The 15,257-nt window shown below is 41.8% G+C and overlaps 1 protein-coding gene across 4 annotated transcripts in view; it reads left to right on the plus strand.

Moving 5' to 3' along the window:
* Positions 1–15,257, plus strand: part of RNGTT (RNA guanylyltransferase and 5'-phosphatase) — a 601,184-nt gene that overhangs the window by 198,475 nt on the left and 387,452 nt on the right. For all 4 annotated transcript variants that reach the window (XM_073589590.1, XM_073589589.1, XM_073589588.1 and 1 more), the window contains exon 10: positions 7,380–7,451. In XM_073589590.1, the coding sequence (XP_073445691.1) occupies positions 7,380–7,451 (72 nt within the window). The remainder of the gene's footprint in view (positions 1–7,379; positions 7,452–15,257) is intronic.

Here is a 15,257-nt window from a genome sequence, read left to right on the forward strand (position 1 = left end):
GAACTGCTACCTTGGATCTAATCCTTATAAACAGGGAGGAAATGGTTGAGGAGGTAAAAGTGTCTGGGACCCTAGGAGGTAGCGACCATGCTATTTTAGAATTTTGGATAACTAGAGGCGGAAGACCTGTGAAAACTCAGACGTCAAGGTTAGATTTCAGAAAGGCAGATTTTAAGGGATTCAGAAAGAGAATTGGAGGGATCCAATGGCTGGATATCCTTAAAGACAAAAATGTCCAGGAAGGATGGGAAATCTTGAAAAATGAAATTCTCAAAGCACAGTTGTTAACAATTCCGAAAACAGGGAAGAATAGGAAGCATTTAAGGAAACCAGGATGGATGAACACAGAACTTAAGCACATGCTAAAAAGGAAGAAAAAAATGTTTATAAAATGGAAAGAGGGAGGCATATCTAAAGAAGAATATAATGCTGTCTGCAGAACCTGCAGGGCACAAATCAGATTAGCTAAAGCTGAAAATTAATTGAGGCTTGCAAGAGATGTCAAAAGAAATAATAAAGGATTTTGGGGATATGTCAAAAGTAAAAGAAAAGTCAAAGATGCTATAGGATTTTTACAGGATGAAAATGATGAAATGGTAAGACAGGATGTTGAGAAGGCTGAACTTTTAAATTCCTATATTGCAATGTTTTCTCTCAGAAAGGAAATGTAAAATCAACTGTTATTCACTGTCCTATTAAGGGAATAGAAGAATCCAGGATATCTATAAACAGAAAGATAGTGAGGAAACACTTAGCTAACCTAAATGAATTCAAGTCTCCAGGTCCAGATGAATCACACCCCAGAGTACTGAAGGAGATAGCAGAAGAAATTTTTGAACCCCTCTCCATAATCTTTGAAAATTCTTGGAGAACAGGAGAAGTGCCAGAAGACTGGAGAAGAGCAAATGTTGTTCCTATCTTCAAAAAGGGGAAGAAGGTGGACCCAGGCAACTATAGGCCGGTGAGTCTGACTTCTATACCAGGAAAGATCTTTGAACAAATTATTAAACAACATGTATGTCAATACCTGGATAAGAATTAAGTGATTAAACAGAGTCAGCATGGGTTTGTAACTAATAAGTCATGTCTAACTTAATTTCCTTCTATGACGGTATCACTGATTGGGTGGATCAAGGAAATGCTGTAGATATAGTATATCTTGACTTCAGCAAAGCATTTGACAAAGTCTCTCATACAATCCTTATTGAAAAAATGACTAAGTATGGAATGGACAGGGCAACTGTTAGGTGGATTCATAACTGGCTTAGTGATCGGACCCAAAGAGTGGTCGTAAATGGCTGCACATCCAGTTGGAAGAATGTCTCAAGTGGGGTACCACAGGGCTCTGTCCTGGGCCCTGTATTGTTCAACATCTTTATCAACGATTTAGATGAAGGAATTGAGGGTAAACTGATTAAATTTGCTGATGACACAAAGCTAGGAGGGATAGCTAATACTAGAGAAGAGAGAGAGAAGATTCAAAAAGATTTAAATAAACTGGAGAAGTGGGCAGCAACTAACAGAATGGTTTTTAACAGGGAGAAATGCAAAGTACTACATCTGGGCAATAAAAATGAAAAAAGCATATATAGAATGGGAGGAATAGGGCTAAGTGACAGCACATGTGAAAAAGACTTGGGTATACTAATAGATCACAGACTGAATATGAGTCAACAGTGTGATGCAGCAGCAAAAAAGGCAAATGCAATTCTAGGATGTATTAACAGAAGCATACAGTCTAGATCACGTGAAGTCATTATTTCCCTCTACTCCTCTTTGGTCAGACCTCATCTGGAATATTGTGTCCAGTTTTGGGCACCACATTTTAAAAAAGACATCAACAAACTGGAGCAAGTTCAAAAAGAGCGACCAGAATGGTGACCGGTCTGCAAACCCTGTCTTATGAGGAAAGGTTGCAGGATTTGGGAATGTTTAGTTTGCAAAAGAGAAGACTGAGAGGAGACTTAATAGCTGTCTACAAATATCTAAAGGGCTGTCACATTGTAGAAGGATCAACTTTATTCTCATTTGCACAAGGAAAGACTAGAAGCAATGGGATGAAACTGAATGGGAGGAGACACAGATTAGATATTAGAAAAAACTTTTTGACAGAGTGATCAATGAGTGGAACAGGCTGCCACGAGAAGTGGTGAGTTCTCCTTCAATGGAAGTCTTCAAACAGAGGCTGGACAGACATCTGACTGGGATGATTTAGCGAATCCTGCTTTGAGCAGGGGGTTGGACCAGATGGCCCAGGAGGTCCCTTCCAACTCTATGATTCTATGATTCACAATTGCCAGAAGTGGGGAAAATCCCGGCCCAGGATAACATCATGCAATAACGCCGGGACGAGTCCCACTTTATGTTGCACAGACCCATAGGAAGTAGTAATGCATATGACCGTGGTGAGGTACAAACAGGTGTCTCCATGCACACACGTTACAGAAAATTTGTCTGATGGTCCAGTCGGGGCTGACACCAGACTGGCCTTCACCAGAGTCACCACACTTCCTGAGTCTAACAATGCCACCACATTTTTGCTATCAACAGTTAAATCACACAAGTGTTTTTCCACATCCTTTTGACCGGCATTCACACTCACTACCCGTGCAACCATAGACATGCGGTTTTTAGAGTCTGTGACATCGCACTGCATGGGTTCAGTAGTGACTGGACAGTTCGCAGCAATATGTCCCATCTCTTGGCAGCGGAAACACCTAACGGGCCCCTTGCTTAGACCATAGTTCGTTACTCTCGGCCTCGCAGTGCGGGCAGTCCCGTTTTCCTCCCCCACTGTCTTAGGGATTTTTCCATCTCCCCTACTCCCTGGAACAGTCTTACCGGTTCCACGTGGAGATGATGAAGAACGAGGTGGGGTAGCGTTGTCTCGGAGTCCTTCCACCACGGAGTAACGTTCAACCAGATCCACAAGTTGATCTGCCGTCGTAGGATTTCCATGGCTTACCCACTTCCTCAGGGCTGGCGGTAGAGCTCTCAAGTACTTGTCCATGACGACTCTCTGGATTAACTCTGGCGCTGTCAACACCTCGCGTTGTAGCCACTTCTTCGTCACGTGGATCAGGTCGAACATCTGTGACCGCGGTGGTTTATCCGGCTGATAAGTCCATTGATGCACTCTCTGTGCACGGACAGCGGTCGTCACTCCCAGCCGGGCCAAGATCTCGGCTTTCAGTTTCTCAAAGTCCTGCGCGGCTTCAGGCTCTAAGTCATAATAAGCCTTTTGGGCCTCACCGGAAAGAAACGGGGCAATCAGGCTGGCCCATCGTGCCTTCGGCCATTTTTCTCGCACCGCCGTCCGTTCAAACATGGTCAGGTATGCCTCGACGTCATCTTCGGTCGTCATCTTCTGCCAGTACCGACTCACTTGAATCACTCTCGACTCGGCTTCCAGGTTAAGCTCAGGTAAGCTTGCCAAGCGCTGCGCCACCTGCTGGAGAAGTGAACGATCGGTAACTGTCATGTCCACCAACTCCTTCAGCTGGGCCATCATCACCCGATTAGCTTCTTGCTGGACGGCGGTGGACTGTACCAGCGCTTTCACCACGTCCTCCATGCTCATGCTTGCAACGTGATGCCCGCGTTCTCCACCACAATGTGATAAAACACTCCGGGATCGGCTTTGCTGGGGTCAAAGGTCACGTGCGTTAAGCATGAAACTCAGGCGCAGAGCTGGGATTCGGGTGTAACTGACCCTGGGTCAGGTTTATTAAAGGTGAAAGCATTGCAAAAAGGAAATAAAACATAAAACAAATCCTTGCCTGTCCGGCACTAACTAAACAATGGACAACCTAACTACCAACTGGCGGGCTTCTCCCGTCCAGCCAAACCACAGTTGCAGTGGGCACTGCTTCCACTCACGTGTGTCTCTCACACAGACAGGCTCTCTGTGTTCCCAGGCTGAGACACTCACACAACCACCTGGCATCCTTTTATATCCACCTCCCATTATTCATTAGCAAGCAGGTGCGATACTGACCAGACTAGGCCACATAGGAAAGGAATGTGGGCGAGATATACCTGCCCTCATCCACTATTCCCACATGATTCTCACAACGCACATGACTGTAATATGCACCCTGGTTTAGACAACAGAAAATAAGAAAAAAAAATACGTCATGGTAATTAAAACTACCCTAGAGATGTAAAGTAATGGAAGGGTTAATGTCACTAACATTTGTAGTCTAGGGTTGTGCCTTTGGAGTAGAAGACAAGGGGGTAATGTGTTACTGTAAAGTGGTAATATAAGTAAGGACTCATACCTGTGCACTAAAGTGTAGGGGGACTAAAAAAGGGGCATAATATGTCTGAAACAGTTACATAGAAAAGCCCCAATGCAGTTTTGCATTTTGTTTTTGCGGTCTTTTGCCAAAGTTCATAAAGGGCACAATTACTCTTAGTGTGGAGTCAGCTATGTCCATGATGCCACTTGTGTAATGTCTTCCATTTATGTCACATACATGCTCTGCACAAAACTTAGCCACCTGTATGCACTAGTAAAGCTGCTCCAGCTTCTACACTGTTAGGGATGGCTAAGGCCTGTTTCACACTTCCGTTTTTTCAAATCCGTCAAAATCCGTTGGTTTCCATAAAAAAAACGGATCCGCCATTTTTTTTGCAGGATCCGTTTTTTTGTCCCATAGACTTCCATTAGTGGTTACCGCGGATCCGTCAAAAAAAACGGATCCGGTTTTTTAAAAACGGATCCGTTTGCATCAGTTTCCGTCAAAAAAACGGAAACGGATCCGTTTGGCGGACACAAAAACGGAAGTGTGAAACAGGCCTAAGGTCGATTTTCTATTAACCCCTTAACGACCAGGGGTATTTTTGGTTTTGCGTTTTCATTTTTCCCTCCCCTTCTTTCCAGAGCCATAACTTTTTTATTTTTCCGTCTATATGGCCATGTGAGGGCTTATTTTTTGCGGGACGAGATGTACTTTTGAACGACATTATTGGTTTTACCATGTCGTGTACTCGAAAACGGGAAAAAAATTCCAAGTGCGGTGAAATTGCCAAAAAAGTGCAATCCCACACTTGTTTTTTGCTTGGCTTTTTTGCTAGGTTCACTAGATGCTAAATCTGACCAGGCATTATGATTCTCCAGGTCATTACGAGTTCATAGACACCAAACATGTCTATGTCCTCTTTTATCTAAGTGGTGAAAAAAATTCCAAAGTTTGCTAAAAAAAAAAAAAAAAAATTTGCGCAAATTTCTGAGACCCGTAGCGGCTCCATTTTTCATGATCTGGGGTCGGGTGAGGGCTTATTTTTTCCATGCCGGGCTGACGTTTTTAATGATACCACTTTTGTGCAGATACGTTCTTTTGATCGCCCGTTATTGCATTTTAATGCAATGTCTTGGCGACCAAAAAAACGTAATCCTGGCGTTTTGAATTTTTTTTCTCGCTACGCCATTTAGTGATCGGGTTAATGCTTTTTTTTATTGATCGGGCGATTCTGAACACGGCGATACCTAATATGTGTATGTGGGATTTTTTTTTACTGTTTTATTTTGATTGGGGTGAAAGGGGGGTGATTTGAACTTTTAGGTTTTTTTATTTTTTTTTTTATTTTTAAACTTTTTTTTTTTTTTTTTTACTTTTGGCATCCTTCAGTAGCCTCCATAGGAGGCTAGAAGCATGCACAACCCGATCGTCTCTGCTACATATGGGCGATGAGCAGATCGCCCATATGTAGCATTTTTTGTTGTTTTTCCATTAAAACCTCTTCCAATAGCTAAAATATATCAGCCTCTAAATTACTGGACATTCTTACAGGTTCATCTGTTGGGAATATGACATGCTATAACTCAAGGCAGTGGATCTTAATGAGGCATTGCAAGAAGGAAGATGGTTTTATCAGATTGTCAATCTTCGACTTTGAAGTTTGTCTTGCTATAGTATGCGCTCTTCCGTTGTGTGCGCTTATATGGGATCACTGCACTTGGCTACTAACCTATACACTTCTTACCACATGCTTTAATGTTCTACCACTATTCAAGGACTCATTAGGTTTTTATTGTGATAGGGTCTTGGTTAAATCATTGACATCTTTATTTAATGTACATATTATTCCTTTAATTCCAAGTATAGAGCTAAATAGGTGATAAATTCTAGCTAAGTGGTCAGACCCCCACTGATCATCAGAATGTGTTCTTCCCACCCATTTTAATGGGGCTTTCGTCAAGCATAAATACTGCCACTTCATTCCTCTATAGGACTTATGGAGGTAATTAAAAGATGATGGCTTCACCATCCAGTAATGGTCATCTTGCTTCATTATAGCATCACAAATACAGATACACCATCAACATTCCGACCCTTAGTATAGATCTTGGTCTTTGATCATTTGGCATTGTCTGACCATTCCATAAAGAATGAATGGGGTGGCAATCAAGCATACATACTGGTGCTCCATTCAGTTTGGGAATAAAAGTTCCCAGCTCTGTCGATCAGTGGTGATCTCTGTTAGAAGACCTCCATCTAGGATATATGATAAAGTCTTGTATCTGCAATACCACTTTAATTTTCAATGTCACAAGCTATATTGAAAAAATACCTTCATGCTGACTGCTCTTATGATTGCCTGATACTTCAAGCTCTGTAATGATTATGCTGGAGTTTGAATAGAACACCAGGGGCAGGGGACTTGTGTTGGGGAAAAAACCCAAAACACTAGAGGGGTGCTTTAATAGCAGTGATTACATTGTCATTAGGAAAGAACTTTTGTAAGTACTGCGGTCCTGGTTTAGGAGATCAGTCACCACTAATAGACTGCCACGGTAGTTGGTTACTTAAGCAATGAGAAGAAGACAATAAAATTAAAAATCTCTGTTCTTGTGAGCGGAAGGACTATTATTAACAAAGTACAAATGTAACCAATTAATAGATTGTGAATAACCCTTATAAGGCTCTGTTCACATCACATTTAGAGCCAATAATAAATATCATTTAAGCTTGACAATGAGCTTATCACTTCTTGATTTCCACCAAGTCTTGTTGACCCACCAAAAAGTGATCTTCTAAGTGGCTTAGAGGGCTTACAGTGAGATCTGATGCCGTTAGTATCTAGCGGTGCCTAGGAGTACAGTTCTAAGGTACTAATGACCTTAGTACCTCAATTTCTACGATATTGTCCTTTGGGTTAGGCATATACTGACTTACTGGTCTATTCTAGAGACAGAGCCTAGTTTTTGTCACTTTGAAACTCAAACAGTTAAACAGATCTTAGTCAGCAAAAATGTGAGCTAAAAACATAGATACCCTTTGGCTTTATGGTAAGCGTAAAAAATCATCATGATTTTTCTGGAAAGATAACTTAAAGCCTGTGTTATAATGACTTATTTATTTTCTCTTTTGAAGGAAATGATTATTGATAAAGTGAAAGGGCAAGCTGTGCCACGATATTTGATATATGACATCATCAAATTTAGTGTAAGTATTGCAGTTTTTCTTTCCTTCTCCTATGATTTGTATGGGATGACAGGTATATTTTAGTTATTACATGGACTTTTCTTTCTTGTGATTTATACTTCTGCTCTACTGGGGAAAGCAGGTTCTATTGAATTTATGCTTCATTGCATGGGCTTTGTCATACTGACGCAGTGCCAGAATCCTAACTAAGTGCTGTCAAAAAGTCCACACCGCAAGTCACAACAATCCCTTTACAAGCACTGAATGATGATAGGTTATGTCAAGATGATTCCTGTTTCCTCCCTCCTTTAGAAAAGTTCTTAAGGTTTATATTTTGTAGTCAAAAGCTAAGGTATGGTTCTTCCCTTCACCATCTAGAGAAAAATAGGAATCTTCCAGATTCACGAAAAAGAATTAGGAATTTCTATAGTTAACCATCAATGGGTAAAGAGTGAGCAATTCGGTGGCCTATGTTGGAGTATGATTTACAGGTGCTATTCTTTTTTTTTTTTTTTTTTTTAACTGTAAATTTTTCTTAAATTTTTCAAGTATAACAGTTGAAAATAATACAAAAAATCCAAGCAAATGTATTCAGAAACATTTTCTACAGATTAAATTGCTGTAAAAGAAATACAAGGTAAAACACAATACTATAGAGTAGTAGGGATCGCTCCCTCCAGTGGTAAAATAAACCCCAAAATGCAATATAATACATTGAAGACTAAAATGTAGCTAGATTTTCTAATAATGCTTTCAGATACATATATTAGACACTACTGTATACTAGCTCCGATTATTAAACCACCTAATAAAACTTAAGCTAACTACACATAAAAGGACAGGACAGACACAAGGTAGGATAGAGAGGGGGAAAAGCACAAAACCTGTAGTAGTAAGGAGAAAAGAAGCTTAGGCGCTATTCTGAGCCCAATAATAGTCCCAAGGGGCCCATACAATGTCAAATCTGTCAACATTCGCGTTCATCAAGGCCGTCATATATTCCATCCTACGAATGATAGAGATTCTGTTCAATAAATGTTGATGAGAAGGGGGGGAGGTCTGCTTCCAGGGAAGAGCTATCAGTCACCTCGCTGTGGTAAGAATATGAAGTAATGATCTAGCAGAGTTCCTTCCCATTCCTATGGGAGGGGCGTTAAGAAGATAAATAGCTGGATCTGGTCCAACCTCCACATAAGGATCTTGTTTATTAAAGCTTTCACCTCTTTCCAAAATCCAATGATCTCGGGACAAGAGCAGAGATGTGAAACTGTGAACCTACCTTCAAACCACAACACTAACAAAGGTTTGAAAGTTGAGGATTCAATCTGTGGAGGAGGTCCAGGGTGAGATACCAGAACATCATTATTTTGTACTGATTCTCCTTATAAAGATAACCCCAGACGAGAGGGTTACCTCTTCCACTACCTGGCATTCTAGCGGTAAGCCGGATCACTATTTATATTAAATAGTTTTGATGTTGTTTAATGTTGGTGATCTGTTGTGATCTGACACTGCCCATCTATTAAATGTAGCTTTTTGAGCTCTTTACTATGGAAGGGTATCCCCTTTCTCCCTCTGTGCTATCCTGTACCTCTATTATGTTTTGCTCATGATTGTCTTGTCACTTAACTATTTATATTTAATAAAAATTTTGCTATTTTACTATAAAGCACTCGTAGCTACTTTCTCCTCCTGTTGCCTAATCTATTTTAAGTGAGTGCAGTCACTGGGGGCTTTTCTTGTTGCCACATGGCACATTAGTCCACATGGTGTGATGATGAGTCTGGATTCATGTCTATTTCCTTATAAAGAGTGCAGATAGAGGATTTAGCCATTCTTTCCCAAAAGATCTGCCAAGTTTGAGGTGACAGACCCCTCACAAGAATAGGCTCCCATCTGCTCTTATATGGATGCTTTAACTGTTGGCCCCTTAGCGAAATTCTGTATATAGCCGATATGAGACCTTTGATCGATAGACTCCTTTTACATTACCTTTCAAAGTCAATTGGTGTAGACACCTTCAACCAGCCAAATAAGGAAGAAGCAAAATGTTTAATCTGCATGTACTGAAAAAATTCACTAATAGAGATAGCAAATCTGGACTTAACAACATCAAACGAAAGAATCTCCAGCGTGTCCCCATCAACCAAGTCTGCAAATCTAAATATACCTGCCGAGATCCACGGATGGACCATTGCAGGATCCGTGCTATTTGGTATTAATGGCTGATATATGAAGGATATCATTGGTAAATTAGGGGAAGCCAAACAAAACTTCCTCATACACGCAAGCCAAACCTCCCTTGTAAACTGCATAGGGCCCAACAGCGACGTTGGGACCCAATGGGCTTAATTGTCCATAATTTGGAATTCGGATGAAACGGAGCTAACTATAATTTTTCTATTTCTGTCCATTTATTAAAAGCCCATAGTGTAGCCCACGAGGGAATCCCACGCAGATTGGTTGCCCAATAATATTTGATGTCAGGAACCGAAAGGCCCCCTTGTGTTTTATGAGAGATGAGGAAATGCTTGGAGATCCTGTGATGCTGACTATTCCAGACAAACCTAATTATAGCTGCTTGGAGAGACTTAAGTTCCCCCATAGGGACCCTAACTGATAAAGTTTCAAAGTGATAGAGCAGCTTGGGAAAGATAGACATTTCAATTGAGGCTCTCCGACCTATTAACGAGAGCGGCGACCATCTATCCAGCAATGTCCTCAAATCACCAAAAAGTGATGGAAAATTGCAAGAATATAGATTATGTGGTGTAGTGACCTCTGTGTCCGCTAGGGGGCGCTGTGTGGGTGTCCCAGGACAGGCGTATAAGCATTTCCAGTGTCCTGATAGGTGTAGGATGCTGAATGATCGTAATGTATCTTAAGGTGGGTGGCCTTGAGATGAAGACTTGTGTATGTGTTGATCAGCAGTGATACTGTTGAGGTTTCGTGCCATTGGGTTAGGGAGAGCTACCTACAAATCCACCCAGGGGTGTGGCTAGAACGCCATAGTAAAGAATGTATGAATGCTTGTAGGACCTGTGATGAGGTCATAGCCATGTGACCTGGTGGGCGTGGCTACGGACCATATAAGGTGGCCAGGGTAGGTCACATGAGTGAATGCTGGGACCCGGTTGTTCCGTTGTGGAAGGTCCCGCTGGAAGATGGGGCTTCCTGCCTGACAGCACGTGAATGCTGTGAGTAATGGCTGCAATCGTCTGACAGTTCCCAGGCAGAGGGAATGAACGTCTGCAGTGAGCTGAAGCAGCCATGAGGTAACCCTGACTGGGTGAGCTATCTGTGAGGCTGAAGAGCCTGAGTACTGGACATTGCGTAACCTGTGTGACCACAGGCTTTAACAGAGGGAAGCTCTGTCATGAACGCTATGCTGATTATATGAACTTTATGTTGCTGCTGTGGGTTTATGATGCCTGAATAAACTGCATGCATTGTTATTGTTTTATGGAAAACCCGTGCCGGACGTGATTATTTGGCTGCCAAGCGAGTGTCCCCAACCTTGAATGACAGCACTTCCGGGCATGCGCACAGCTAAATAGCGGACCGTCAAAGCAAAAAAACGTTGCAGTGTCTGTCCCATCCGCCCGGGAGATGCTGAAATCTTGTCAGATCCGTGAAAAAACAGGTGGGACAGACGAACATCAGTCAAGATCCGCCACTAATGTAAGTCTATGGGGGAAAAAGCGGATCCGCCCCTTTTTGGCAGATCCGTTTTTTTCAAAAATTGACGGATTTTGACTGACGTCAAAAAGCGGAAGTGTGAAACAGGCCTAAGGCAATAGATGGCATCCCTGATGGGTACCATTCGCAATGCTTAAAGTAGGAGAAGAATGATGCAGTATTGTAATAGAAGCCGAAGGAGATCTATACAGTGCCCTAATGGCCGTCATGAAGGTACCAGAAATGCCAAAGGTCCTAAAGGTCTCAAACATGAAAGACCAATTTAGCCGATCAAATGCCTTCTCTGAATCCAAACTCAGTACAAAGGTTTGTAGATTATTTCTATTCGCTATCTCTATCAAATATATTGCCCGTCTGGTATTGCCCGCCTCCCTGGCGAAAGGGGACAAAGCCAACCTGATCCTTATTAATAAGTTCGGGTAGCCAGCGAATAAGCCTGTTAGCCAGCATACAGGTAAAGATTTTCAGGTCACAATTTAATAATGATATTGAGCGATAGTTTGAGCAATCTAGGGGGTGCTTTCCCGCTTTAGGAATAAGGACCAAATAGGAGTGAGACATTTTATCCGGGATGGGAGAGTCCTCTACAAAGGAATTGAACATCTTGATCATATTTGGAGAAAGCGCCTCTAAGAAGGTGTTATAATACAAATAGGTCAGCCCATCTGGATCTGGGGACTTACCCAAGGGAAGATCTTTCAAGATATCCACAATCTCCTGGGTTACTGGTTGATTAAGGCTATGTGCACACGTTGCGGCTTTTTAACGGTTTTGCTGCGTTTTTTCGACGTGAATTCAATAGCATTCCACACATGCTGTGCTAATACGGCGTATTTTTCCACGGCGGAATCGCATCATGGAAAAATACGCAGCATGGTCATTCTTTTTGCAGAATCGCAGCGATTCCACACACATAGGAATGCCTTGTTCCGCTTACTTTCCGCATGTGGCTATGCCCAACATGCGCAAATTAAGCGGAAAATGTGCGGATGGTACCAATGGTCTGAAGGAGAGGAGACTGTCCTCCAGGCCCTGGGTACCATATCCCTGTTAAAAAAAAAAAAAAAAAAAAAAAAAAAAAGAATTAAAATAAAAAATCATGATATTCTCACCTTCCGGCGTCCCCTGCAGCCTTCCCGCCTGTCAGCCATGCTCCTGGCATCTTCCGGTCCCAGTGATGCCTTGCGACAATGACCTTTGATGACGTAACAGTCTTGCGAGACCGCTACGTCATCAAAGGTCATTGTCGCAAGGCATCGCTGGGAACGGGACTTGCCGGGAGCATCGTCGAGGCCTGGGGACGCTTACGCGGGATGCCGGAAGGTGAGAATAACACGATTTTTTTTTTTTTTAATTATTTTAAACTTTATATCTTTTTACTACTGAGGCTGCATAGGCAGCCTCAATAGTAAAAAGTTGGTCACACTCGTCAAACACTGTTTGACGAGTGTGACCACTGACCAACCTGTCAGTCAGTTTTCCAAGCGATGCTACAGATAGCTTGGAAAACGCTAGTCTTCTGCAAGCTAATTACGCTTGCAAAACGCTAGATTTTCGCTGGAAAAACGCGGGAATTACGCATGTGGATTTCTCTCGTATTTCCCGCCGCAGGGAGTTGCGGAATTCCCGCGGAAATTTTGTGTGCACATACCCTAAGGGTTGTTAAAGCTTCTGGCGAAAGCACTGGAAGATTTAGGCTCAAGAGGTAATTTTGCAGTAGGGTATCTCTATCATTAGCATTTAATGGAAGGGGCTCCTGTAGATTATATAATTTGCGGTAAAAATCCTAAAATATATTGGAATTTTCAGAAGGATTATAATGAATCGTACCATCCTCCCCCCTAAGGGCCTGGGGGTGTGAGGATAAGACCCTATCTTTCAATTGCCTAGCCAATAATGTATGGGCCTTATTACCCTTTTCGTAGTATTTTTGTTTTGTATGTGGGAGCAATTTATCAACCTTGCGTATAGCAAGGTCTTTCAGCCTCTTTCTAACCCCCACAACCCTCTTCAGGGCCCCCAGCGAAGGCGAAACCTCCAATTTACTTTCTGCTCTCCTAAGTTGGGAAGTTAGCTCGTTATATTCACTTTTGGCATTTTATTTCAGTCTCGAGCCCTCCTTTATGCAATAACTCCTCATCAAAGCTTTGTGAGCTTCCCACAAAGCTGAAGGGGAAGAAACTGAACCCTCATTAAGGTGAAAGAAATCCACGAGATGATCCAATAGAGTCTTTCTAATAGTGGAATCCTTAATTAAAAGCTCATTAAGTCGCCATTGAAAAGACTGGGTAGGTGAATGCGTCAAGATCTAGTGCAACAGGAGAGTGATCCGACTAGGTAATTTGACCCATCTCTACCTTTTTTTAGCATCCACAGAGTTAACACATTTTCAAAAAAGAAATCAATTGTGTGCTTGAACAAATGGTTAATGTGGAAACACAAGGGTGGGGGAAAGTCAAAGACGGAAGAAAAAAAAAAGAAAACAGATTGTAAACAATATATGATCAAAAATCATATTTCACAGGAGAAATCTCCTGGCCCAGGGTTACTCCTGTGGATCAAACTGATGCACCAGGGATGCAAAACAAGGCAACGTAAACCTAGGAGAGTTCTCTGTGGGGATGAAGCCCAGACTTTAACCTGAATAATGGCAAGAGAGAAAGAGAACAGAAAAATTCCCTCTAAAGGAAAAACGGCTCCTTTCCAACAGGTCAAAACCAAGACTCCTCCAGGCTAAAGTAGTTGGCATCCTGCGGAAAATTCTGTATAATATAAAAGCAGCTCAATATATCTTTGAACAGAAATAAACAAATGTACCTGTACCGGCTAATGAGAGAGAATAAAGGACAATATTAAACCAACATCTACAAAGGCCTGTTTCACACTTCAGTTTTTTTATGTCAGTTAAAATCCGCCAAAATGGCGGAAAGCGGATCCGTTGCTAACTGATGTGAACGGATGCCACCGGACCGTTTTTTTGACGGATCCGATGAATGAAGAATTTAAAAAAAAAAAACGCAGCCCGGAGAGGGGAGAGAGAGAGATTTTTTTTTTTGTTTGTTTTTTCCAGCTGCCAGAACAGACTTTAGGGTTAAATTTCAGGCTGAGTGAAGTCTTTCGGGCATGCGCAGTGTGAAGTGCGGATCCTGCCGCCCGAAAAAACGTTACATGCTCCGTTCGGGCATGTCGGCGGACGGCAAAATTTTGGCGGATCCGCAAAAATACGGATCCAACGGATGGCCGTCCGTCAAGATCCGCCGGTAATGCAACTCAATGGGAAAAAAACGGATCCGCCAAACAAAATAGCGGATCCGTTTTTTTTCGCAAAACGGCGGATCTTGACTGATGGACAAAAACTGAAGTGTGAAACAGGCCTTAGTGTAAGGCCTGTTTCACACTTTCGTTTTTTCAAATCCGTCTAAATCCGTTGGTTTCCGTAAAAAAACGGATCCGCCATTTTTTTGCAGGATCCGTTTTTTTGTCCCATAGACTTACATTAGTGGTTACCGCGGATCCGTCAAAAAAACGGATCCGTTTTTTTAAAAACGGATCCGTCTGCATCAGTTTCCGTCAAAAAAACGGAAACGGATCCGTTTGGCGGACACAAAAACGGAAGTGTGAAACAGGCCTAAAGCATTAAACATCAGTTTAGTCCAAATCTAATGAGTATAATCTCAGCTGAGTAGAAGGCAATAGGTGCCATTCTTATTTGATAGCTTCTCTTCAGCTTCAAGTTTGCTTGTTCCTGTGAATTACCAATTCAGTCAATTAATGGCATATTACCGTTGTATAGTGTCTTGTGGGATGTTAATATAGCTCTTACTTCATTTTAACTTTTCAGAACTGCTCTTGCCTTCTTTGGAGTTTGACATCCTTTTTAAAAAAAAAAAAAGTTTTAATCCATTATAATGCAAACATGCTCATGGTATTTGTTATGTCTCACTATTTCTACAGTGGGGAAAATAAGTATATGATACACTACCGATTTTGCAGTGTATCATATACAAACGTTTTCCCACCTACAAAGAATTGAGAGGTCTGTAATTTTGGTCATAGGTACACTTCAACTGTGAGAGACAAAATTCAGAAAATTACATTGTATGATTTTTACATAATGTGTATTTTATT

The sequence above is a fragment of the Dendrobates tinctorius genome, unplaced genomic scaffold (assembly GCF_039654945.1).
Source record: "Dendrobates tinctorius isolate UK_male_01 unplaced genomic scaffold, ASM3965494v1 ptg000111l, whole genome shotgun sequence".
Taxonomy (NCBI): Eukaryota; Metazoa; Chordata; class Amphibia; order Anura; family Dendrobatidae; genus Dendrobates; species Dendrobates tinctorius.